General features: G+C 43.4%; 1 protein-coding gene across 1 annotated transcript in view; it reads left to right on the top strand.

Annotated features, from left to right (window-relative positions):
• Positions 1-25,001, top strand: part of KIF24 (kinesin family member 24) — a 78,644-nt gene extending 53,643 nt beyond the window's left edge. The window contains exons 7-13 of the mRNA XM_045840509.1: positions 6,256-6,377; positions 7,281-7,386; positions 14,634-14,705; positions 16,398-16,507; positions 20,876-23,113; positions 23,670-23,763; positions 24,291-25,001. Of these exons, the coding sequence (XP_045696465.1) occupies positions 6,256-6,377; positions 7,281-7,386; positions 14,634-14,705; positions 16,398-16,507; positions 20,876-23,113; positions 23,670-23,763; positions 24,291-24,431 (2,883 nt within the window). The 3' untranslated portion in view covers positions 24,432-25,001. The remainder of the gene's footprint in view (positions 1-6,255; positions 6,378-7,280; positions 7,387-14,633; positions 14,706-16,397; positions 16,508-20,875; positions 23,114-23,669; positions 23,764-24,290) is intronic.

The following is a 25,001-nucleotide window of genomic DNA, read 5'->3' as shown; positions in this document are numbered from 1 at the left end:
AATTGGTAGCAGAGACCCACATAGCAAGAGCTTCCTCTAAATAAGCCTCAGTTATATACCGGTGATAGAGGCTTAATCTGTACACATTGCCTATCTTACTGAAATACTCATAGCCCTTCTTTGATATTTGTGCAGGAAGCTTAGTGATTAAAGCTTTGTAACTAAATGGTGCTGCACCCCGGTGCCGTGTATCCTTGATCATGTCCTTTACTTTTCTGAACCTGAAATTTGTGGATGATAGTAGATGACTGGGTCTCATAATAGAGAAGGAAATGAGATAACATACATAAAATGCTTACCATGGTGCTTGCTCAGTTTGTCGTATCTATGATTCTTACTAATAAGTCTCTGAATATTTCCCAATGCCACAGATTTCAGCAATTGCCTCTACTTTCTGTTGTAGCAGGTCCCCACTTTACTCACAAAGCATGTTTTGTATAAAGGACCAAGATTTAGAAACTTGCCCAGTAGACATTAGTTATGGAAGAAGGAATTTGAGAAGGAGGGGCAGTAGTGAGAGAAAAGGGGCGGGCCAGTGATTTTTAAGGTGTTGACATTAACCTGGCTCTACTTCTAGACTTTAATTTCACCCAAATAAATTTGCTCTTTTTCCTCTTTATTCTCTTTTTCCCTCCCTCACTCCCCCCTTTCCTTCTTTCTTTTTCTTTTTACTTTCTTGCACTGGGGAGCCCATGGAATTTCATGTTGAGCTATAAAACTCTATTTCCTCATGAAATTGATTGATTTACACTTGTGAAAAATAGTTTAACTTTTGGAAGTTTACATGGAAATGTTAGCTCTTTAGTATCTTTTTAAAAATTAATACTTATTGAAAACTCTGCCAATTAGGTAACTAAATGCTTTACATATATTATCTTTTTAATTCTCATAAGGAACCTATGAGACTACTATTTTATAGATAAGAACTGGAGACTCTAAAAATTTAAGTGATTTGCAAGTGTTCACACATTGCAAAAGTTTACACAACTGCCCTGGCCAGGTTAGTAGCCCAGTTGGTTAGAGCATCATCCCTACCGCGTGCCAGGGTTTCTGGTTTGATCCCAGGTCATGGCACATACAAGAATGAACCAGTGAATTCATAAATAAGTAGAACAACAAATAATCAATGTTTTCTCTCTCCCTCTCTCTCCCTCTTTCCCTTCCACTCTTTTCCTCCCCTTCCCTTCCTCTCTCTAAAATCAATAAGTAAAAAAAAAAATTGTTTTTAAAAGTTCACACAACCATATGCCAAAGCTGGAATGTGAACCCAGATAGTCTAATTTAAGATTTCAATCTCTTATAACTGCTACACTTGGGTTGTATGTCATGTACAAAAGTTTGTCAGATCATCTTAACAGCTACCTCCTTTTTTACTCCTCAGAGCTTAGCTGCTTTGTTCCATGGTTTCTGAAAGTCATGGTGATGTTAGACTTTTACTGAAGCTGAGAAAACTGGAACAAAGACCAGAAATTCCTTCATGCCTTCCCTAAAAGGCATATAGTCATAAAAGTTTGCCTCAGCATGTTAGGTTTTCTGAGACAAACTCACAATTACCTAGTACATCATGGTAGACAAGGTGCAATGAAAAGCCAAGTGCAAAACTCTATAACAGAACCATAGAAACCAGTCTTTCTTGAGTCCCCTTGGAGTGAATTTTACCATAAGGCCATCCTTTCAGCTTCCTGTCAGTGTACACAGTTCCTGACCAGGTATCGCCTTGATGCCTCTCAAAGCTCTCGCTAGATTTCAGCAGAAGTAACATCATTACTCACATGTGGCAGAAGATACCTGGCTTCTATCCTTAGCTTCACTGTATTCTACCTATGTGACCTTGGATAAATCACTTAACTTCTGTGTGATCCCTTCCTTATCCATCAGGCATATTGCTTAGCCATATGTGGAGATTTATTCTTTTTAAGTATATTTTATTGATTATACAATTGCAGTTGTCCCATTATTTTTCTCCCCTTTATTCCCCTCTGCCCTGCACCCCCTCCCTCCAGCATTCCCCCCACTTATTTCATGTCCATGGGTCATACATATAAGTTCTTTGGCTTCCCAGTTTCCTATACTATTCTTAACCTCCCCCTGTCTGTTTTGTACCTACTAATTACACTACTTATTCCCTGCCCCTTTTCCTCCATTCTCTCCCCTCCCCCTCCTCGATGATAACACTTCATGTGATCTTGATTTCTGTGATTCTATGCCTGTTCTAGTTGTTTGCTTAGTTTGTTTTGTTTTTGTTTTTTAGGTTCAGTTGTTGATAGTTGTGAGTTTGTTGTCATTTTACTGTTCATAGTTTTGATCATCTTTTTTCCCCCTACATAAGTCCCTTTAACATTTCATGTAATAAGGGTTTGGTGATGGTGATCTCCTTTAACTTGACCTTCTCTGGGAAGCACTTTATCTGTGCCTTCATTCTAAATGAGAGCTTTTCTGGGTAATGTAATCTGGGATGTAGGTCCTTGCCTTTAATGACTGAATATTTCTTTCCAGTACCTTCTTGCTTGTAAAGTTTCTTTTGAGAAATCAGCTGATGGTTTTATGGGTACTCCTTTGTAGGTAACTGTCTCCTTTTCTCTTGCTGCTTTCTCTTGCTCTCCTTATCTTTAATCTTGGGTAATTTAATTGTAATGTGTCTTGGTGTGTTTCTCCTTGGATCCAACTTCTTTGGGATTCTCTGAACTTCCTGGACTTGCATATCTAGTTCCTTCACCAGATTGGGCAAGTTTTCCTTCATTATTTTTTCAAATAAGTCTTCAATTTCTTGCTCTTTTCCTTCTGGCACTCCTATGACTCAGAAGTTGGAATGTTTAAAGTTGTCCCAGAGGTTCCTAAGCTTCTCCTCATTTCTTTGAATTCTTCTTTCTTCATTCTGTTCCAGTTGAATGTTTATTTCTTCCTTCTGTTCCAAATGGTTGATTTGAGTCCTGGTTTCCTTCTTTTCACTGTTGGTTCCCTGTATATTTTCCTTTATCTCACTTGGCATAGACTTTACCTCTTCCTCTATTTTGCATCTGTACTCAGACATATCTATGAGCATACTGACTACCAGTGTTTTGAACTCTGCATCAGCTAGGTTGGCTATCTCCTCGTCACTTAGTTCTTTTCCTGGAGTTTTGATCTGTTCTTTCATTTGGGCCATGTTTCTTTGCCTCAGCGCACCTATTACATTTTAAGGGGCAGAGCCGTAGGTATTCACCAGGGCAGATCAACCCACTTCTCCGTGTTTTGGGGCTGCATGTGGGGAAGGGGTCAGAGGAAGAACAATGCCACATGCTTGGCTTTCACCCTGCTTTCAGTCACTTCTCTCACTTCCCACAATGATTTGGGCCCTTCTGGTGCTGACTCCTGGGTGGATGGGTTTGTGTATGGTCTAGGATCCTGTGGGTCCCTCCAACGGACTCTCCTGTGAGACTGGGTGTTTCTCCCACCATCACCCATGGGTTTTTACAGCTAGAGGTTTTGTTGTTGTTTTTTTCCTCAATGTGTGGTTGTCTCTTGTGCACCCCCAGTTGGGGACCTGGCCCGCAACCCAGGCATGTGCCCTGACTGGGAATTGAACTGGTGACCCTTTGGTTCACAGGCCCACACTCAATCCACTGAGCCACACCAGCTAGGTGTGAGACTGTGCTACAGTCAGAGGTTTTGAGGTTTTTTTTCCCCATGCTGGAACCCTGGATTATGTGGTGTGTCTCACTCCCCAGTTGTTCCTCCAGGTTTATCTGCACATGAATGTGGGACTGCGGGATCCTCCAGCTGCTGCCTTGCATGTATCCTCTCTGCCCCAGCTTCCTGTTTCCACCCCTCCTACCAGTGTGGACGAATATTTCTTCTTTAACTCCTTGGTTGTCAGACTTACATGCAGTCTGTCTTCTGGTAGTTCTGGGGGTTTTTTTGTTTTGTTTTTAAATTGGTTGTTGTCTTTCTTTTGGTTGTGTGAGGAAGCAAAGTGTATCTACCTATGTCTCCATCTTGGCCAGAGCGATTTGTGGAGATTTAAAAGATCTCTCTTGTTTCTTCATGGCATTTATAAAAGACAAAAAAAAATTGTGAGAACTCTGAAACTCAAGGAAGAAATGCGCCAGAATCTTAACTCTGGAATTATGAGAGGTATATATTTTCTTTTTCATTCCTTTATTTGTATTTTCCAAGTTTTCCACAGGAAGTATGTCTTAATTTTATAATAAAAAGTTTGATAAAAAGAACAATGTAAATCTAAAATGTTCCATTATTATTGCATTGTTACCATATATGTAAGCATGAAGTCAGAGTGATAGGGAGAGGCTAGAATGAGGAAGTGCATTTAAAGTGGAGGCTTCAAGCTCTGGCTGGTGTGGCTCAGTGGGTTGAGAGCTGGCCTGCGAACCAAAGGGTCGCCGGCTCAATTCCCAGTCAGGGCACATGCCTGGGTTGCAGGCCAGGTCCCCAGTAGAGGGTGTGTGAAAGGCAACCACACATTGATGTTTCTCTCTCTTTTTCTCTTTTTCCCTCCCTTCCCCTTTCTCTAAAAATTAAATAAAATCTTTAAAAAAAATTAAAAATCTCTTCCCTGAGATACACACTTGAAAAAAAAAATAGCATGGATGCTTCAGTCACATATATGGCCTTAAGTGACATTGCCAGCATCCAAGCTTATTTAGCAGTACTTTTCTTGACACTTGCCATACTCAGTATAAGGGATTATTGCTCTAATTTTCCTGATTAGCAGCAACATGCTATCCATGCAGTTGATAATCAAGTTTTATAAATTAACATGTTCTTCTCGTTACAGAAGGAATTATCAGCTAGTCCCACTTTTAGCAAGCTATTTACAAAATTAGTTCATTCACAGTATGACTCTAAATTTCTTCTAGAATACAATTTTTAATTCACATATAATTAATATTTAGAAACACAACTATTCCTCAGACCATGGAGGAACTTACTAGTTAAAAATTTTAAAAGCATAAGCCCCTGCTTGTTAAGATGTTTGTGGCTTATTGTGGGAGTTTGACTCTCAACTTATAGACTCTTAATTTGCAAACTAGCTATGTTCAATACGATAGAAGTTAAAATTATGAGAGATGGAGGAAAATGAGATAGGACTTTCAGTCCCTTAATTTACTGCAATATAAACAAATTTATCACCAATGCTGCACAGTGTAGTAGAAAGCACTTGGGTTTTGCAGTCATATGTACTGGATGTGGAACTCGATTCTGCCGCACAGCAGCTGTTGGTGAGGAAATCACCTCTGAGCTATTCCTCAGCTGTAAACTGCACATGATGGTCATACTCACCTCGCATGAGGCTGTTGTGAGGATTCTATCAAATGATATATTTATTATTTACTTATTTATTTTAAAAAATATTTTATTCATTTTTAGAAAGAGGGGAAGGGAAGGAGAAAAAGAGGGAGAGAAACATCAATGTGTGGTTGCCTCTCACATTCTCCTCCCCAGGGACCCAGCCTGCAACCCAGGCATGTGCCCTGACTGGGAATTGAACTGGTGACCCTTCAATTTACAGGCTGACACTCAGTCCACTGAGCCACACCAGCCAGGGCTCAAATAATATATTTAAAGTTTTTCACCATTTTGGTTCTCAGAAATTAATACTCCTTCCCCTATCCAAAATCAGGGCAACGTGCTCATATATAGCTGGGTTTTCAGTGGCTAGAGGCCAATCCTGAGTTTTACTTCCTCTTTCCTATTCCCTGAGGCCAGAGGGTCCCAGGTTTGTCTTTATTCCTGTTTGGAGGGACATTGCTCTCAAGGGAAATCAAGGGCTCATGGCAATTACAATAACTCATCACTTGCATGTTCCCACACATCAGGCCTGACCCCTTTATGACTGCATCCTGGTGGAACAGGTGGATGTGATCAGTTATTCTGTGATGCACATTTCTACCCTTTGCTTCAATTACTAAGATAGATGGGTATTATGAGACCTTGCTTTGGAGCTAAGTTATGCTCTAGGGATTTTTGTCAGGCTAAATCTATCAAAGATATTTTTAAAACATATATGAGATCAAGAAGTACATTAGCTTTTGAACTATAGAATATTCTCCCTCAAGGTTAGTATTCCCTGTTGTTTTTATTGCTGTTGGGTACTTTGTATGATTTAGTGTTTAGGCAGCTTTTAACATGAAGGGGAAAACCTGCAGTGTACTGACAAAGTTACATGTCTGGTCTTGTTGCATTCAGCCCATTCTTAGGAGTCAGATGGCTTTGTTTACTCCTTGGGGATGTCACGCTATAGATTTTATTTTTCAGGTGATTCTGAAGGGCAGCAAGGAGCGCAGCACCGGGGCCACTGGAGTTAATGCAGACTCTTCCCGCTCCCATGCCATCATCCAAATTCAGATCAAAGATTCAGCCAAGAGGACATTTGGCAGGTGAGCTGGAAATATTTAAGGAATTGCATTGTCTGCATTTCCCTAATGTGACTTTGAAATATGTGTTATCAACAACAGGACACTCTGCCACCATGGAGTTCTTTATTTAGGGATACAGAGTAGAGTTGTTAGCCCTGAAATAAATCATTGTATTAAAGTGCCATCAGTTGATTAACCATGAAGTAATGGCCTATTGTTGGTCAACCCTGAGTTATTAAAAGGAATATCGATCGCTTCTAACGTGAAACATGGTATCAGCAGAGGAATAGCAGAGAATGCATCTCAGAGAGCTTACAGGCCAAAAAAAGGGAAAATTAATCCATCCTTCTTAAAAGAAGCCATAAGACAATTGGGTACATTCATTGCTTCTCTGGTGCTATCTTAGCAAACTCTGCCACACTGATGGATGAGCCTATCTCACTTCTGAGTAATGAGTCTTTGTCTTCCTTTCTTCTTTGTCTTTCTTTCTCCCTCTCTCTCTCCCTTTCTCTCTCTCTTCTCTTTCTTCCTTTCTCTCTTTCTTTCTTTCATTCTCGTGTTCTTTCTTTCTCATTCTTTCTTTCTTTCTTTCTGGAAAGCAGTGAACAAAGTTTCTTTTTAATTATCTAAGTGGTCCTCTAAGTGATTTACAGTGTGATCATTTAGCCTTATGGGAAGAATGTTTTATTAATTTCAGTCATACTTTCTCACAAATGATTAAAACCAATGAAAGTGTCTGGTTGAACAGTGCCAGCAGCAGCAGACAGATCAGAATCTTGTAATACTTTTGGAAAGCTGACAGTAGTGTCTTTTTTCCCCGAATACAGGCCAGTGTTAATTTCTTCTGGCTGTCACAAAATGCTGACTGATGTAAAAATAAACCGAAGCCCCAAAGAAGTCATCCCTGCTGTGTCTTTTCTCTAGGATCTCTTTCATTGACTTGGCTGGCAGTGAAAGAGCAGCAGATGCCAGAGACTCAGATAGACAGACAAAGATGGAAGGCGCAGAAATTAACCAGAGTCTTCTGGCTGTAAGTTGTTTGAAAGCTTTAATCAAAAAAATCCTTCTTGAGAGATTTTGCCCCTTGAGACATGCAGGCAGAGTGGGTGCGGGTGGGATGGAATCAACAAAAAGGCATACTCTTATCTGGCAGTGAATTCCAGGGATGGGATGGAGGCTGCCAATCAGATTCTCAACAATTCTAGACAACCCTTCCCTTCCCTCCCTGTCTTTTTGCCCTGTGGTAAATCCTTGCCACTTAGAAACAGAGAATTATGTATGAAATTGTTGAATGGCTAACGTAGATAAGCTTTTTCCCTTTCATCAAGTTTTAAAATTGTATTAATTTTTCAAATATACAAAACTAGAACAAATAGTATAATGATCTCCCAAACACTAGTCACCCAGCTTCAACATATGAAAAAACTGACCAGTACTTTCCTTTCCCTAGTTGGATTATTTTTTTTAAGATTTTATTTATTGATTTTTAGAGGGGGAGGAAGGGAAGAAGAGAGGAAGAGAAACATCAATGTGTGGTTGCCTCTCCCGTTCCCCACACTGGGGACTGGCCCGCAACCCAGGCATGTGCCCTGACTGGGAATAGAACCAGTGACCCTTTGGTTCACAGGCTGGCACTCAGTCCACTGAGCCACACCAGCCAGGGCCCTAGTTGGATTATTTTAAAGCAAGTCCCATCATCATGTTGTTTCTTCCACAAATATGTCATTTTGTGATAAGACTCTTATTCTTAATATAATTATACCATTATCATACATAAATAATTACTTAATGTTATCTGTTATCCATTAAGTATTATAGTTTCTCTAGTTCTATAAATGTCTTTTAAAGGTTGTTTTGTTCAAATCAAGTGCAAATAAGATCCTTGGATTGCTTTTGGTTGATATGTCTCTTTTATTACATATAAGTTCTTCTCTCTCTCTCTTTTTTAAAGATTTTTTTTACTTATTATTTGTTTAGAGAGAGGGGAAGGGAGGGAAAAAGAGAAGGAGAGAAACATCAATGTGTGGTTTCCTCTCATGCACTCCCAACTTGGGATTTAGTCGGCAACCCAAGCATGTGCCCCTGACTGGGAATCGAACTGGTGACCCGTTGGTTCTCAGGCCAGTGCTCAATCCACTGGCCTTCTTTTAATGTTCAAATAGTTTTAGATTTACAGAAAAAAGTTGCAAAAATTAATACATACTATTTCTTCATCAGCTTCCCTAATGCTAGCATCTTATACAACATGGTAAAACGATCCTAAATCAGGAAATTAACATTAACGTAATGCTGTTAACTAATCTACGGACCTTGTTTGAATTTCACCAGTACTCTCACCAATGTCCTTTTGCAGGTCCAGGATTCTATATATATTACATTTAGTCGTCATGTCTCTGTAGGCTCCTCAGTTTTTGGCATTCACAGTCTTAAACCTTTGTAGAATGCTGGCCAATTATTTTGCAGGAGTTTGTGAATTTGTGTTTGTCTGATGTTTTTTCATTATTAGATTGAGGTAATGAATTTTTAATGAGAATACCACTGAAGTTGTATCCTTCTCAGTGTATCATAATATGTATTGTATGAAGTCAATGTCTTATTACTGGTGATGTTAACCTTGATAACCTAGTTACAGTGGTTTATACTAGGTTTCTCCACTGTAAGAGTACTATTTTTTCCTTTGTAATTAATAAGTATCTTATGGGGAAGATACTTTGGAACTATGCACATATCCTGTCTACGTCAATGGATGCCTAATTTTCGCATCCATTGATGAATCTCACCTGCAGCATTTACTCTGGTGTTTACTTGATTGGAATTTCTATTCCTGTTATTCTTTCTATATTTATTAGTTGGAATTCTGCTGTAAGAAAGAGCTGTCCTTTTTTTCCAATTTATTTATTTATTAGATTATTTATATACAACAGTAAATGGATATTTCTTTTATTACTAGAGTATAATCCATGTTTATCATTATTTATTTTGTTGCTCACTTTGTCTCAGATTTGGCTATTGGAAGCTCTTTCAAACTGGCTTCTTTAAAAAAAAAAAAGATTTTATTTATTTATTTTTAGGGAGGGAAAGGAACGGCAAAAGAGAGGGAGTGAAACATCAATGTGTGGTTGCCTCTCACATGCCCCCTCATGGGGACCTGGCCCACAACCCAGGCATGTGCTCTGACTGGAGCCGGCAATGCTTTCTTTGGTTCGCAGGCCAGCATGCAATCCACTTAGCCATACCAGCCAGGGTCAAATTGGCTTCTGTGTCCTTTTGACATGCCCCTTCATTTTTTGAGCACCCTGCTGTTTTTTGTGCTACAAGACGTCATACTCTCATCTTGTACTTTCCCAGCCCTAACCCTGAAGTCAACCATTTCTCCAGGCAACCTCAGAACCAATCCATTTTGAACACTTACTACATGCTGATCAGTTTAGCCTTCACAACAACTCTGTGAAATAAGTTAATCAAGTTCTCTTGTCCCCACTTTATCGTTCAGCACTCTGAGGCTCAGATGGGTTGAGTGAATTGGCCAAGGGTCCACAGCCTCTAGCTAGAAATCAGTGATTCTCATATTTAAAACTATGGTCCAGGAATCAGCTATGAAACCTGGGAAGGAGTACCTATGAAGTCTTACAACCCTTTGGGGCTTGACTATACCTATCTCATGTGGGCAAAATAGCAAGTAAAGGGGCCTAGGAACAAACCATTTATAATAGAATCAAAATCTTATACTCTGTAAGGTACACAAAGGTGCCCCTTGTTTCTTTCCTGTGTATCTTACTTGGATATTCTAGTGTTTAGTCAAGTCTACTTTCCATTTCCCAAGGCCTCATGGGAATTGATGGCCACACTTAGACTTGAATATGCAAGGGGTAGTTAGAACTCAGTGTCATGTTTTGGTTACCTGTTCATTCTGGAGAATGTTTTCAGTGCTGAAGTTTGGGGATATTGGAATGATTTGAAATAAAAGAGGAAATTAAAATTCCTCTGTACCTTCTTATACCCTGCAGCTTCTCAGAGAGGGGTTAGCTGCAGGCATCTGTGGTTGCAGTCAAGAACAGCCACAGCAAACCCTCAGCTACATACCTGCTCTTGGTGAATTCCTAGCATTGACACTTCCAAAGGATTCCTTCCATTCTCTTTCCTCCCTTACTTTTCATTTACTGCCTTTTAGCCTAAATGCATGACTCAGAAATAGATCTCTCCTCCCTCATATTGTCCTGCTCCTGGAGGTTTGCATATATAGGTCTCTGTTGGCACTAGTGATGTCCTGTGAGCATTTCTTCAATGGCTGTGCCATTGGAGCAAGTGACATGTTCTTATCTTTGGGCCGCATCCCCTGCTTTTTTAAAATGAAGAGGTAAGCCTAAGTGATTCTCAGTTCCTTCCCAGTTCTGACTCATTCTCTGCCCCATTCAGACAACTTGTATCTTTTCTTTCTTTTAAATTATATTTTCTTGATTATGCTGTTACGGATGTCCCAGTTTTCCTTCTTTGCCCCTCCATCACTCCCCACTTCACTCAGGCAATTCCCACCCCTTTGTTTATGTCCATGGGTTATGCGTAAAAGTTCTTTGGCTACTCCTCATTTCCTATGCTGTACTGTACATCCCGATGGCTGTCTGTGACTACTAATTTGCACTTTTTTTTAATTGTTGTTCAAGTACAGTTTTCTGCCTTTTCCCCCACCCCAGCCCATCCCCCCAGCCCTTCCCATCTCCCTCCCATTTCCATCCCTCCCCTGTTATTGTCCATGTGTCCCTTATACTTGTTCCTGCAATAATTTGCACTTCTTAATCCCCTCACCTCTTCACCCATTCCCCAAAACCCCTCACCCATCTGGCAACCATCAAAATGCTCTCTGTATCCATGATTCTGTTTCTGTTCTTTTTGTTTGCTTAGTTTGTTTTTTAGATTCAATTGTTGATAAGTATGTGTTTATTATCATTTAATTGTTCATAATTTTGATATTTTTCTCAAATAAGTACTTTTAACATTTCATATAATAATGGTTTGGTGATGATGAACTCCTTTAGATTTTTCTTATCTGAGAAGCTCTTTATCTGCCCTTTGCTTTAAATGATAGCTTTGCTGGGTAGAACATTCTTGGCTGCAGGCCCCTGCTTTTCATGACTTTGAATATTTCTTTTTTTTAAGTATTTTTTATTGATTATGCTATTACAGTTTTCCCAATTTCTCTCCTTTTATCTCTCTTCTGTCCTGCCCACCACAACCCTCCAGCATTCCTCCACTCTTAGTTCATGTCTATAGGTCATACATATGTACATATGAGTCCTCTGTTTCTTACACCTTTTTTTTATCTCTCCCTGTCTATTTTATGCCTACTAATTATGGGTCTTCTTCTTCCATGTACCTTTTCCCTGAATATTTCTTGCCAGTCCCTTCTAGCCTGCAAAGTTTCTTTTGAGAAATCAGCTGACAGCCTTATGGGAACTCCTTTGTAGGTAACTATCTGCTTTTCTCTTGCTGCTTTTAAGATTCTCTTTTTATCATTAAGTTTTGGCATTTTAATTCTTGGAGTGGACCTCTTTGCATCTCTTGTTTGGGACTCTTTGTGCTTCCTGGACTTGTATGTCTATTTCCTTTAGCAAATTAAGGAAGTTTTCTTTCATTATTTTTTCAAATAGATTTCCAATTTCTTGCTCTTTCTCTTCTCCTTCTGGCGAATGTTGGTCCATTTGAAGTTATCCCAGAGGCCCTTCCCACTATCCTTGTTTTTGGGGATTCTTTTTTTCTTCTTCTTGTTCTGATTGGTTGTTTTTTCCTTTATGTTCCATATCATTGCTTTGATTCTTGGCTTCATCCATTCTACTGTTCATTCCCTGTAAATCATTCTTTATTTTCATTAGTGAATCCTTCATTTCTGCCTAGGTCTTTTTTATGCTGTGGAGGTCCTCACTAAGTTCCTTGAGCATCCTTATAACCAGAGTTTTGAATACGGCTTCTGATAGATTGCTCATCTCCATTTTGTTTAATTCTTTTTCTGGAGTTTTGATCTGTTCTTTCATTTGGGCCCTATTTCCCTGTGTCCTCATTTTGGCAGCCTCCTTGTGTTTATTTGTGTGTATTAGGTAGAGTTGCTATGACTCCGTGTCTTGGTAGTGTGGCCTAATGTAGTAGGTGTCCTGTAGGGTTTATGTGCACAGCCTTCCCTATCACCCAAGCTGGGTACTCAATGTGTGCCCTCCATGTGGGCTGAGTACATCCTCCTCTTGTAGTTGGGCCTTGATTGCTGTTGGCAGGTCAATGGGAGGGATTCACCCCGGCCAGTCAGCTGCAAGGACTGGCTGTGACCACTAACCAGCAACTTTCATCCGCCTGTGGAGGATCAGCTGTGCAGGGGCAGGGTGGTGGTGTTCCGACATGATCTGTAGCTGTTCACTGGGTGCGTAGGCCCTGGGGTTTCCTGGGTGGTGTAGGCCAGGATCAGCCACAATCTGTGTTCCACCTGGGGCCTCCCAGCATGAGCTACAAAGCAACCTGCAGATAACAGCTACTTGTGCGGGGCTTTGTGGTTCCCAGACGAAGCCAAACTGTGATCCAGATCTGGCTGATGCTAGTGCCGGGCCTGGGGCTTCTTAGCCAGAGCAGGGTCCAGGGGCTTGCTGAGGCTGGCTGAGGCTGGCTGTTGCTTGTTTGAGAGGATTTAGGAAGATGTGAAGCCGAGACCAGCCATTCATGTGGAAAAGCCACTGTTAACAGCTTGGGTGGACAATAAGTTGGGTGGGGTGGAATGGCAGGCGTTCACCAGGGTGGAGCAAACCATGTGAGCAAGGTTGATGGGGTCTTAGATATGGCCCCGTCCTGCTGGCTCTGTGGCTATGTGCAGGGGGCAGGGAGGGCTCAAAAAGGGAACAATGGCCTCTGCCTGCCTTTCTTTCTGGAAGAAAGCTGTCCCCCAGCTCTCACCCTGATGTCAGTCACTTCAGTTCCTTCCCATATGCCACTGGTGCTTTTCAAGCTGCTACCCCAGTGCTGGAGGTCAGAGGAAGTGAGTCTTTGAGTAAGTCTGTGTGAGGGCCCTTTAAGAGAAACTGCTTGGGTAAACAGTAGTTTCTATCCCTGACTCAAACCCATTGGTTTTTATAGCCATAAGTTATGGGACTTATCTTCCTGGCACTGGAACCCTGGGCTGGAGGGCCTGGTGTGGGTCTGGGTCCCTCACTCCCAAGGTATCCCTCCCGAATTTTTATCCACCACACAAAGGTAAGAGACCAGCCCATTTCATGTCTCCATGTCTTCTACCAGTCTAGATGGATGTGGTGTCTTTAGTTCCATAGTTGTCAGACTTCCATTCAACTTGATTTCTGATGGTTCTGAGTGATGATTGATCTGTAGTTTAGTTGTAATTCTGATGTGGCTGTGTGAGAAGGCGAGCCGTGTTTACCTATGCCTCCATCTTGACCAGAAGTCTCAGGCAACTTATATCTTAACCTACACTTGAATCTACAATTATAGGTGTGCATGTGTGAGTGGGAAAATGAGAGGAGTGGTTCAGATACTTTTTCTACTTTAAATGCTTCTGTAGTTGGGAAGAGTGTGAGGAGAGAAAAGCAGCTTGCAAGCCAGAACTGTTACTCTATAGGCTTAGGCTTGAGACCTGTGGGCAAGTGCTTGAGTTTGTCTGTTCCACACTATCAGGGCGAGTCACGGCTTCTAAGTCGGGGGCCCTTATGTAGCATAGCTAGCACAAGATGATGTTTCACAGTCCAGCTTTATTTTTCTTATTTTTCTTTTTTTTTTTTTTAATTTTAGAGAGGGAAGGGAGGGAGATAGAGATAGAGAGAGAGAAACATCAATGTGCGGTTGCTGGGGGTTATGGCCTGCAACCCAGGAATGTACCCTGGCTGGGAATCGAACCTGGGACACTTTGGTTCCCAGCTCGTGCTCAATCCACTGAGCTACGCCAGCCACGTTATTTTTCTTATTTTTCATTCCTCACCCAAGGACATGTTTTCATTGATTTTAGAGAGAGAAGAAGAGAGAGAGAGAAACATCTGTGTGAGAGAGAAACATTGATTGGTTGCCTCACAACCTAGATATCTGCCCTGCCCAGAAATCAAACCCACAGCCTTTTGGTGTACAGAGACAACACTCCAACCAGCTGAGCCACCTGGCCAGGGCTGGCTTGATGTTTTCTTGTGGAACAGAAAACTACCAGGACATTTGACTTCTTTTTGGACTTTCTTTTGAAAAAAGAAAAATCTCTTCTGTTACTCTCTTGTTGCATATGACATTTGATGTGCTCGTTGTTTGCAGCTGAAGGAATGTATCCGGGCATTGGATCAGGAACACACCCATACTCCCTTCCGGCAAAGCAAATTAACTCAGGTAACGTTAAATGTGAGCTTGGAGTTTGTTCCGATTCTCATTTGTTCCCTTTTCCATTCACGTGTTTGTTCAGCAGAGCATTCACTTGTAGCAAGGCATGATGCCACGCCGCAGGTGGGGGTGGGGGTGGAGGAAAATCATGTTCCTTTTAGAAGCTCCCAGTCTAGGGGGCCAGCGGGGCATCTTCATGCAGGGAAACTTGCAGTATGAGGCAGCCGGGCTCCCATGGGGGCAGTAATGCTCTTCTAGTTATCACCTAATAGCTTTTTGCTTATTTCTGATGTAAAGAAACCTTGCTGGATCAGGGGAGTCTCTGAGCCTTTGGAGGGGGTATGGTGTAGCTGTACTTGGTACTTTCTTAGCTGTAAGGCTTGGACCAGTGTTTCAGTGCAGGAAATAATGGCTGCAGCTAAAAAGAATGATAGATTTTTGATATGTACTGATAGAAGAGACAACCAAAACCTCTAGTTTAAAAATATGAAATGAGAAAAACTACACAGAAAAATTATGCTTTTGTTAACTGGATTGAGTGGTAGAACTGTAGGTGATTTTTTATTTTCTTGTCATGGAAAATGTACTTAAGATTTATAAACAGAAAATACCAATAAGTCAGCCTCTGTAATGGCTGCAGAAGATGGCCCATAGAGGGGTCTGCCTAGGCTCAATGAGCTGTGAAGAGTTATGGGTGTCCTGGTTCCTTTCTTCACCAAGTGCTGTGCACAGTGGAGGACAGACTAGGTAGAGGGTGGTCTAGGCGAAGATCTTTGTGTTCCGGGAGAAGTTTTCTCTCTGTGCAGCCAGACCCGCGACTCCACAGAGGCTGGGGTAGAACCTATAATGACATAGCTCCTTACTAGGCAGAATTGGTGATACATGGGTTAGATTGTGTCTTTTCGAACATGATCTCAGCCAGGAATCTATGAAACCGTCCTTATACATAATTAGTCCTGATTCTGACATTTGCTCTATTATTTTTTTAAAACAAGTTCCTCATCCCAGAAAATGTGTTTCTATTTAATGAAAATAATAATGATAATTCAAACAGTACATACGAGTACAAAGAAGTTGGGGAAAGGTACCTGAAAATCCCACCTCCCAGTGGCAACCACTGCTACGTTTTGGTGAACATCTTTCCAGGGATCTGTCTGCCCTATATCCACATGAAGATCCACATATAGAGTTATGCAACTAACTCTACGATAGTTTTAGATCTTTCCATGTATGTAAGTACAGATATACATACTTATTTTGAATGGTTGTATTGTATTCCATTTATAATTACCTAGTTTGTTCCATTTATGGATCCGTGGATTTACCAAACCAATAGTGTGTACATTTTTTACATTTTGATACATATTGCCAAACTTCCCTCCCAAAAGCTCATACCAGTTCATGGTACACAGTATTTGGGCAGTTTAGCAGGATATCATGAATCTTTCTTAATCTTGTAGGTGAAAAAAGTATTAGTTTTTTTTTAGTGGTTTGTTTGCATTTCTTTAATTAATGGTGAAGTGAGTACTGTTTTGTTTTGGGGTGGGTTTTTTTTTTTTGTATTTATTGATTATTTGTTTCTTCTTTTGTGAATTGCCTTTTTGTAGTCAGGGGAACTATGGCCCAGTGTCTTGCACACAATAAGTAGTCAATATGCCCTTTGTTAGTTGACTTCATTGGCCCGCCTTTTGTTTTGGATAGGTCCTGAAAGACTCTTTCATTGGCAATGCCAAAACCTGCATGATCGCCAACATCTCACCAAGCCACGTGGCCACTGAACACACTCTGAATACCTTGCGCTATGCTGACCGGTGAGTCCCTCCTAAGTGTGGCAGGTCGTGTGTGTGTCTGTCTGTCTGTGTGACACACATACACAGGGATCTGACCTTGAACTCTACAAGCCTGTTCTTGAGGAAGTGATCATGCCACCAGGGTTTTGTGCAACTGGTCATTTGAAAAATGTGACTTGGTAGGCCCTGGTATTTTGCAACTGTGAATGTGACAAGAGCAAGGTGACACATTCCCTTTTTCAGGAGACAGCTCCATCAGTAGCTTGTAAATGGCTAATAGGAGATGAAATATTTCTCTGGAGTGGAGTCATCCCACTAACCTTAGCCCTGGTTGTAAGGGATAGAATACATATTATTTGTCAAGGCAGAAGCAAGTAGAAAAGGCCAACCCAGACATGTTACAGAAGGATAAACAGGCCGAGAGAAAGGCAAGAGCTTGAAAGGGACCCACTGGGAGTTGTTGACAGAGCTTGTACCTCTTACGCTGTGGTCACATGTGTTTCCTGTTCGGGGTGAAAATGCTTCCATTACCATCCTTTCCTCTTGCTGCTTTGCTGCCTGGTCCTGTCTTACACCCTTCTCTTTAGTCTTCCAGAAGCTGTCTCCGAGGTTAACAGCCTATTTGAAGGAAACCTACTTTTTAATTACTGTTGAAGAATCCTTAGTATCTGTGGCATTTTATGAAACTCACCAAAAAGACAAGCTATCATTTAAGTTCCACGAGAACAGGAGCCTTGTCTCTCTTTTTCTCCGCTGTAGATGCACAATAAATATTTTGAATGAAAGGAGGAGCACCTCCTGGATGTCAGAGCTTGAGTGAGGCCCTCTGTGCACCTTACCACATTTAAACAGGAGAGGTCGTTTACACAGTGGATCCAAGAGTGGGCTCTGGGGGCAGACTCTAAGCCAATACCCTGCTTCTGTCGCTAGCTAGCTGAGTGACCTCAGACAGGTTTCCAACTTCTCTGAGGTTCAGTTTCCATAGCCAAAAGGGGATAATAATAGCACTTACCTCAGATAACAGTTATGTGGAACCAATGTGGTAATATGCATGAAGAGCTTAGCACCATGCCCAGCATATAGTGAGAATTCCATATATGTTAACTTTAACAATAGTAATATTAATAGGTTCCCCAAGTAAATTTCCTAAAGGAGGCTTCTTTATTACATGGTTTCCTAATGTCAACACATTAGCATTCCATGAACCAAGATCAGATAGAAGATGTGCAAGGATCCAAAATTATTTCCAAAAAACCACTTTGGCTTGAAGTTCTTTTCCCCTGTATAAATATGACTCAGCTTCAGCAGCTATTAACTCTAAGCCGGTCTTGTTTCATAACTCCATCCAGTCCCCAAATCACAGACATCATATCAATTGCTTGAACTACTCATTAGGAGCAGAGAACAAGACATTCCTCTCACTGCTCAGTATGGAAGATGGAAATAACTATCTTAGGGATGTCTTGAGTACAATTGAGAAATTTTTTGAAATAATTTGGGTTAAAAAAATAGGAAAAGTACAATAGAAACAATCTCTCCCATTCAAAAAGTCTGATAAATTATTGAAAATAAATATGAAATCTATTTGCTTTATGTGCTTAAATGAGACCTGACTAAATTTTAGGTGACAATCTATGCCTTCACAGGATGAGGATGATTTTATTGCTTATTTTAAAATTTCCCCTCTCTAATTTAAAATGTTCATCTCTCCACATACTAGGAAAATGCTGCTAAATAGTCCAAAAATAAAGTTCCAGCTGGACCCCTAACAGGTATGTCAGAAAAGAGCTCAGTGACAGAAGTGATTTGGGTGACAGGCAGAGTACATTGGAAGCATTTAACATCAATGATAAAATTACCTATAAGATTCCTTTTGGCACTCAAGTTTCCAGAATTATTTACCATTACTCCTAGCAGGAATCTTGGTGTTTCTCTTAATGAAACTAAAATAGCTCAGGTTTTAATAGCAGAAAGTAACTTGGAACCGTCTCGACTTGCTGCGGCACCTCTCAGCCCTTTCGTGCATGCCTGCCCTGCTACAACACCTAAGCAAAGGCCCATCTGTGAACACAGGTCGTGTCTTGCTACATATCTTCACTTAGCCGTGTTATCTGCCTGCCTTGCCTCTCAGACCTAAAAGGAAGATTTAAATCAAGTTTCAGTGTCAGGTTTACTATCTTGGTTTTCGGAAATGACCAAAGCGGTCATTTAGCCCTCATTGAGAACTAGATTAAAATCAAAACAATGGAAAAGACATTTTCCAGGAGATCCCAGGCAGAAGTATTGCTCCCTCATAGGAGATTTTAATGCAGAATCTACAAACCACTGGAGAGTTACATTTTTACTTGATGTCTTTTATAATTCCTAATTTTTATAGTGTTTTTGTGTTAAGTATCACAGACTAAGAGACTTCGATCTTGGTAATTGATCCTAGCAGATACCTAATACTGGATTTTTGTATGTTCTCTAAAATTTTGTAGTGGATTCTGTTTCTCTATCTGTGGGGTGATTTTGCCTCCCTGGGGACATTTGGAAGTGTCTGGAGACACTTGACTGCCATGGCTGGGGAGAAGTGCTAGGAGCATCTGGTGGGTAGAGGCCAAGGATGCTGTTAAACATGCCACAAGGCACGGGACAGCCCCCACAGCAAGGAATTGCCTGGCCCCAAATGCTGCTCATGCTAAAGTTGAGAAACTCTGGAAATAGGTCATTTTCCCCTTAATGGTATTAGCACAAGCCTGATTATTACTAGAGGGCTTTTGTTTCTTGAAGTACCCAGCAGGTTTGAGGGAACTCATTTTCTCAGAAGCCTGAAAGTAGGTGGTTTTCGGGTAAAGAGGTCTGTTTGTGGACCAGTGAGTGGGTGAACTCCTGAGTTGGCCCACCTTCAGGAATCATGGAGTCGGCCCTGCTTGCGTTACCAGAAAGGGGACCTGTCCCACTGTGGATCTGCCTAGGGCCAGCTGGTAGTGTGTGGGTTCTTGACTTTGTGTAGGAAAGATTTCACAAGTGCAGGTGACTATGAGGGTACACTTATTAGAGCTGGAACAGTAAACAGGGAAAGGCTTAACATGGAAGAAATAACAGGAGGACTTAAACGGGCTGCCTTGGCTCCCTGGAAAAATCATAGAAAAGAAATGAGCCTTCATGGGCCTGCTTTAGCTCACTAGAAGTCAGAGAAAAGGGAGGGACCTTGGAGACAGGTTCAGGGCTCTGCCTGGGCCAGACTGTCACTGCCCATTGCTGCCCTCTTTACAAGGCTCATGGGGTACCCCGGAGTTTAGGAGATGCATGTCTGTGGGAAGATGGAAGGGGAGGGGAAAGGTGTGGGCATTCTACAGGGAGAGGGAGGGAGAGCTGGCACTGGGCCCTTCACCCTAAAAACTTTTAAGGGTAGAGAGCTTAGGGGAGGTCCCAGGAGAGGATCTCAATAGCGTATGAATCAGCTTTGGGGGTGTGTCCTCTCAGGGCGTTGTCTTTGATTGGCATCAGGGCAAGGGGTCATTATTCAATGCAGCTGATCCTACATGAGGTTTGCTTGGCTTTCTGGGCCTAGAGCTGAAACAAAACTGAGGCCTAGATGTTATTTCCAGGGAGCAAAGGCCAGGGGAAAAGAGGTTACCCTAGGGATGAGGTCCTTGTTTTCTCAGTTTTGCCCCCTGTCAGGTACTCAGGGACACTGAGGGAAGGGGCTTGGGCCTTCCGTCCTGATGACCATCTGCACCTGACCATAAACTGCTCAGCCAGTGTGTCCAGCTGTCTGTCTCAGTTTCCCTATTGCACTTGCCAAGGAGTTTTCCTAGCTTCTATCTTTGCCTCCCTTGGACATAGTGCAGTTCTGACACTAGCTCCTCTGGCCTGTCCCTCACATGGGACCATGGTGACTTCCAGAACTCTGTGGAATGTTGGGTGCATGCTTGTATGGCTCAGGGGAGACATGGACCTTTTCTGTTCAAAGGAAGAAGCACGTCATGCTGAAGCAGAATCTCTCCATTTCTTATTCTCTCCTAGATTAAAAAAAAACCTCCCAATCCTCGTAATACTTTTCTTTAAGTTTTGTTTTCTCTGAAAGCTGTATAAAAGGAATTCTAGAACATGAAAAATCACACTCCCTGGCTGGTGTAACTAAGTGGATTAAGCACGGGCTGTGATCCAAAGGGTCGCTGGTTCGATTCCCAGACAGGGCACATGCCTTGGTTGCAGGCCAGATCCCCAGTGGGGGCCACATGAGAATCAACCACACATTGTTTCTCTCCCTCTCTTTCTCATTCCATTCCCCTCTCTCTAAAAGTAAATAAAATCTTTTAAAAAATCAGATTGCATTCTAAATAGAACCTTTAAAAAAAAGAACATGAAAAATCACCTTTAACATAAAGTGGTTATTTACAGGGTCAAAGAACTAAAGAAAGGCATCAAATGTTGCACTTCAGCTGCCAGCCGAAACCGGACATCTGGAAACTCTTCTCCAAAACGAATTCAGAGCTCCCCTGTGGCCCTGACAGGGGACAAGTGTTCTCCCAAAAAGGTCAAGCTGGGGCTTCAGCAGTCACTCACAGTGGCACCTGGCTCCGTCAGAGGGAAGGCCCACCCTCTGGCCAGCCACCCACCCAACATCCCTTTTGCTTCTGTACCTAAAGTCCCTGGTAAAAGGGGTGGCTCCAGAGGGAGTCCTCCTCAGGAGTGCGTCATGCAGACTAGCCCCATCAGAGGAACCATGCGGTCTGGACATTTAGCCAAAAAAAAGGAGGAAGAGTCAGCTTCATTGTGCTCTGAGAAAAATCAAATTGGCAACAAAGCTGCCCTCGGGTGGGGGAGCAGGGCCCCTGGCCCAGGAGAAGGCCTGGTGCTTGGGAAGCTCACCAACAAGTGCAAGAAAGTACAGACTGTGCAGCCAGTGCAGAAGCAGCTCGTGTCACGAGCTGGGCTCTCCTTTGGCAACGTGCACCACCTAGCAGAGTACAGTCAGGGCGGCAAGGAGGGCACACTTGCCAGGCCTGCCTCTGAAGCTTGGACAAACATCCCTCCACATCAGAAGGAGAGGGAGGAACATTTGCGCTTTTATCACCAGCAGTTCCAGCAGCCACCTCTCCTCCAACAAAAGTTAAAGTACCAACCGCTGGAAAGGCTTTTAGGCCAGTACAGACCCCTAGAGGGGCAGCCCCAGAATGAGACCCCTCCTCCCTTGCACTCTAATTCTGAGAGTCATGGAGCCCAAGCTGAGGACCTTGATGACAGTGATTTCAGTGAAGATTCTTTTTCACATGTCTCCAGTCAGAGGACCACAAAGCACAGAAACACTCTGGAGAATAGCGAAGGCTCATTCTTCCTTCATCAGAGGGAACAAGGTCCTGAGGAGCAGGTGGCTGAAAGGCGGCAGAGTCTCTTTTTTAGTCCCAGGTTAGATGGTGATGAGAAGGATCTAGCTGGGAGCTGGATGTACTCCAGGGATCCCACGGGCCACAGAAAAGCAGCAGTTGATCACAGCCACAGCCCAGGTAAGGTGCCCTCAGACTACAGCAGAGAAGAGGACTCTACTTCCTCAGGGCCTTCTCCCAGAGATGTCCTGGCAGAGAAGCCTTACTGCTCACAGGTAGACTTTGCATATAACCAGAAGAGAGGCGGTGGCTCAGCCTCTGATCTCAAACAAAATGCCTTCAGAAGTGAAATTCCCGGGCAGGCTGAGAGCAGCTCACCGTCCCTAAAGGAAGATGGTTTCACTTTATCACTGTCCCTCATTGCAGTTCCTGGATCCCCAGACCAAAGAGACACAGTCAGCACACCTCTGAAAGAAGTCAGCGAAGACAGCCCAAATGTGGCAACCAAAACAATGAAAAATAGTAACCCTTTCCAAGGAGAAGACTCCAGAGAGGAATTAGACACGTGCTCTGAATATGCTTCTGGACTGATGGCTCCCCTCACTGTGTCCCTCCTGGAGAACCCAGATGATGAGGGCCCCCCTCCCTTGAATCAGCCAGCCCAGCATTGGGCTACGCACAGTCCAGCAGGCACAGGGAGGCCAGCTGTGTGCCACAGAGTGTCACCTGGTGATCAAGAGGCAGTTCTGCCAGTGTCTTTGGCAAGTGGGCACCTGTGGCTGTCGTCATCTCCCCCTGACAACAAGCCTGGTGCTGATCTTCCAGCTCTGTCCCCTTCACCCATCCGTCAGCACCCACCCGACAAGCTGTCCAGCAGGGAGGCTGACATGGGGGAGGTCAACCAGAGCAGAGACACTGCAGTCTTCCCCCAGGAGAATGTGGCTAGTGAGCAGTATGATGCCGATGCTGAGGAGACAGAGCTGAACAGCTCCCAGGATTTCCCAGGAAAGCCCTTCTCCACCATACATACTGGAGGGCCCTACTGTGAGCCTACACTCCCCCCACGAACAGGAAGCAGTGATGTGGCTGACCAGCCCTGGGCTCAGGAGAGAAAGCCTCTGGCAGGACTCGGTTGGCAAGAGCTGGACTTGTCCACAGACTCCATCAAGTTGCCCTGCTACGATGAAGACATTGTATGGCTCAAACACAGGCCAACCCCAAAGTGCTTAGCAAGGCCGGGCTCTCCCCTGGTCCCCAGCTGCTCTCCCAAGACTGTCGGGACGCTGCATCAGCCCACCCTGGGGCACGCACAGTAAGTTGGATTTTCTTCCTGTGACTTGAACCCCTTTGGCACCCCTAGTCCCACCCCAGCTTAACATTTTGTCTGTTCTGGTTGGCTGTGTCAGAGCTGTTTGACTAGAGAAAGATTTGTCCAGCTTCTCAAGGGGGTCTGTTTGGATGGATCTGAAATGAACAGCAGGAATAAAACATACTGGAGCAGGCCTGCCAGAGTGGATGGACCCTCTCCCCCCTAGGCAGCAGGCTGTACCCTGTGCCAAGTATGACAGCTACAGTTGGCACAGTCTTGAGCCTTTTTGCAAAGAAACTGTAGGGAGCTCTAGGGAGCTAGGGGACAGCTCCAGAGACCCTCTCACTCCTAGCATCTCACTGGTATTCCCTACTCCCTTGACAAGTCCAGAGAAGAAAAGGTGAGGAGGGAAGGAGGTGGGGTGAGCTGGTCCTGGTCAAAGCCTTGATTACTTTCAGCAAAGCCAGCTCCTGGCTTGGAGATGGGGCTCAGTTCTAGAAAGCTGCCCAGGCGAGATGGCAAGCCCAGAGGCTCACGGCATCCCCTGTGGTGTTCCCAGGCAGGTGGTCATCCAAGCACACCAGGAACAGCTGGATGAAATGGCCAAGCTGGGCTTCAAGGAGGAGACCCTGATGAACCAACTGGCTCCTAATGTAAGTGGCCTTGGCTGGATACTCAGGGGCTTTGGGGAATTAGCCTGTAGCTAGTTTGGTGGTCAACTTTGTTTGCTGTGGTTAGGTGTGGGGTAAGGGTCTGCTGTCACACTCTACCCATTGTTGAAGCTTTGGGCCTTCTCTTGCCACTCCTCTGGAGTAGCTTGAGGGAGCGCAGGGACAGGTGGGATAACAGTACTATACTCCCTATTCTCAGGCTAAAGTATTTCCAGCCTCTATCCTTCACCATTCTGCCTTCCTACTGGCTTGTTGGGACCCCTCCTGTGACAGTAACAGTGAGCCACATGCAGACCAGAAGTACTTCTATGAAAATAACCCCTACCCTGAAAAGCACCTCTCTAAAGTGTTTCAAATGCAGAGAAGTGGGCCCCCACCCTGTGCCATAGTGACTATCTTGCAGGTTTTCCAGCTGGAGGGGCCTGGGCTCTGAAATCTTCCTGCAAGAAAAAAGCAGATCTGGGAGAGGACCAGCAACAGCACCATTTGTCCTTTGTTTCCTATCTCAGGATTTTGAAGACTTTGTCACTCAGTTGGATGAAATCATGGTTCTGAAGTCCAAGTGTATCCAGAGTCTGAGGAACCAGCTGCAGCTGTACCTGGCCTGCCACGGGCTATCTGAGGCCCCTGAGAAGACAGTGGTGTCTTAGAGCAAGCTCCAGTATGGGGTAGTTGGGCAGCTCAAGAGCCTGTGCTGGATTCTCAGGGGCTAGACAGGCCTCTGCCAGGTCGTCCTGCAGATACCAGAACCCATTCGCTAGTCCTGTTGTGCCAGCCTCTCTATAGCCACACATGGCCTTGACTGCGCCCCAGCCCCTCTCTCAGGGACAAGCCTCTATCCTTCAGTTCCACGTAAGCACAGGAGTATCTTAATGTGCTCCTCCCTTTTATTTGGGGCTGGAAGAGAATTTGTCTTACCCCTTGTCTGTAGAAACACAGTTGGGTCCAACAATAACCCTGTAGATGTTTCTGAATTTGAAATTAAGAGTATGGGTAGTCAGTGGTAACCTAGAGGCCAGAGGTCACAAGCTGCGGAAGGTAACATGCTGAGCCCAGGAGCTTTATTAGGTGAATTCTGTGCCTGTCGTCAGGACTCCACCAAAAAAACTAAAACACTGGTGATAGTGGTGCCGGGGCAGGGTGAGCTTCGCCCCATTGTTTGGGGCTTTAGGTTAGCTTTTGAAATGGAAAATGAATAAACCTCAACTTGCTGTGTGTTT

Source organism: Phyllostomus hastatus, unplaced genomic scaffold (assembly GCF_019186645.2).
Source record: "Phyllostomus hastatus isolate PE091 unplaced genomic scaffold, TTU_PhHast_1.1 phas_contig_34, whole genome shotgun sequence".
NCBI lineage: Eukaryota > Metazoa > Chordata > Mammalia > Chiroptera > Phyllostomidae > Phyllostomus > Phyllostomus hastatus.
The sequence above is the reverse complement of the archived record's forward strand: the minus strand, read 5'-3'. Positions and strand labels throughout refer to the sequence as shown.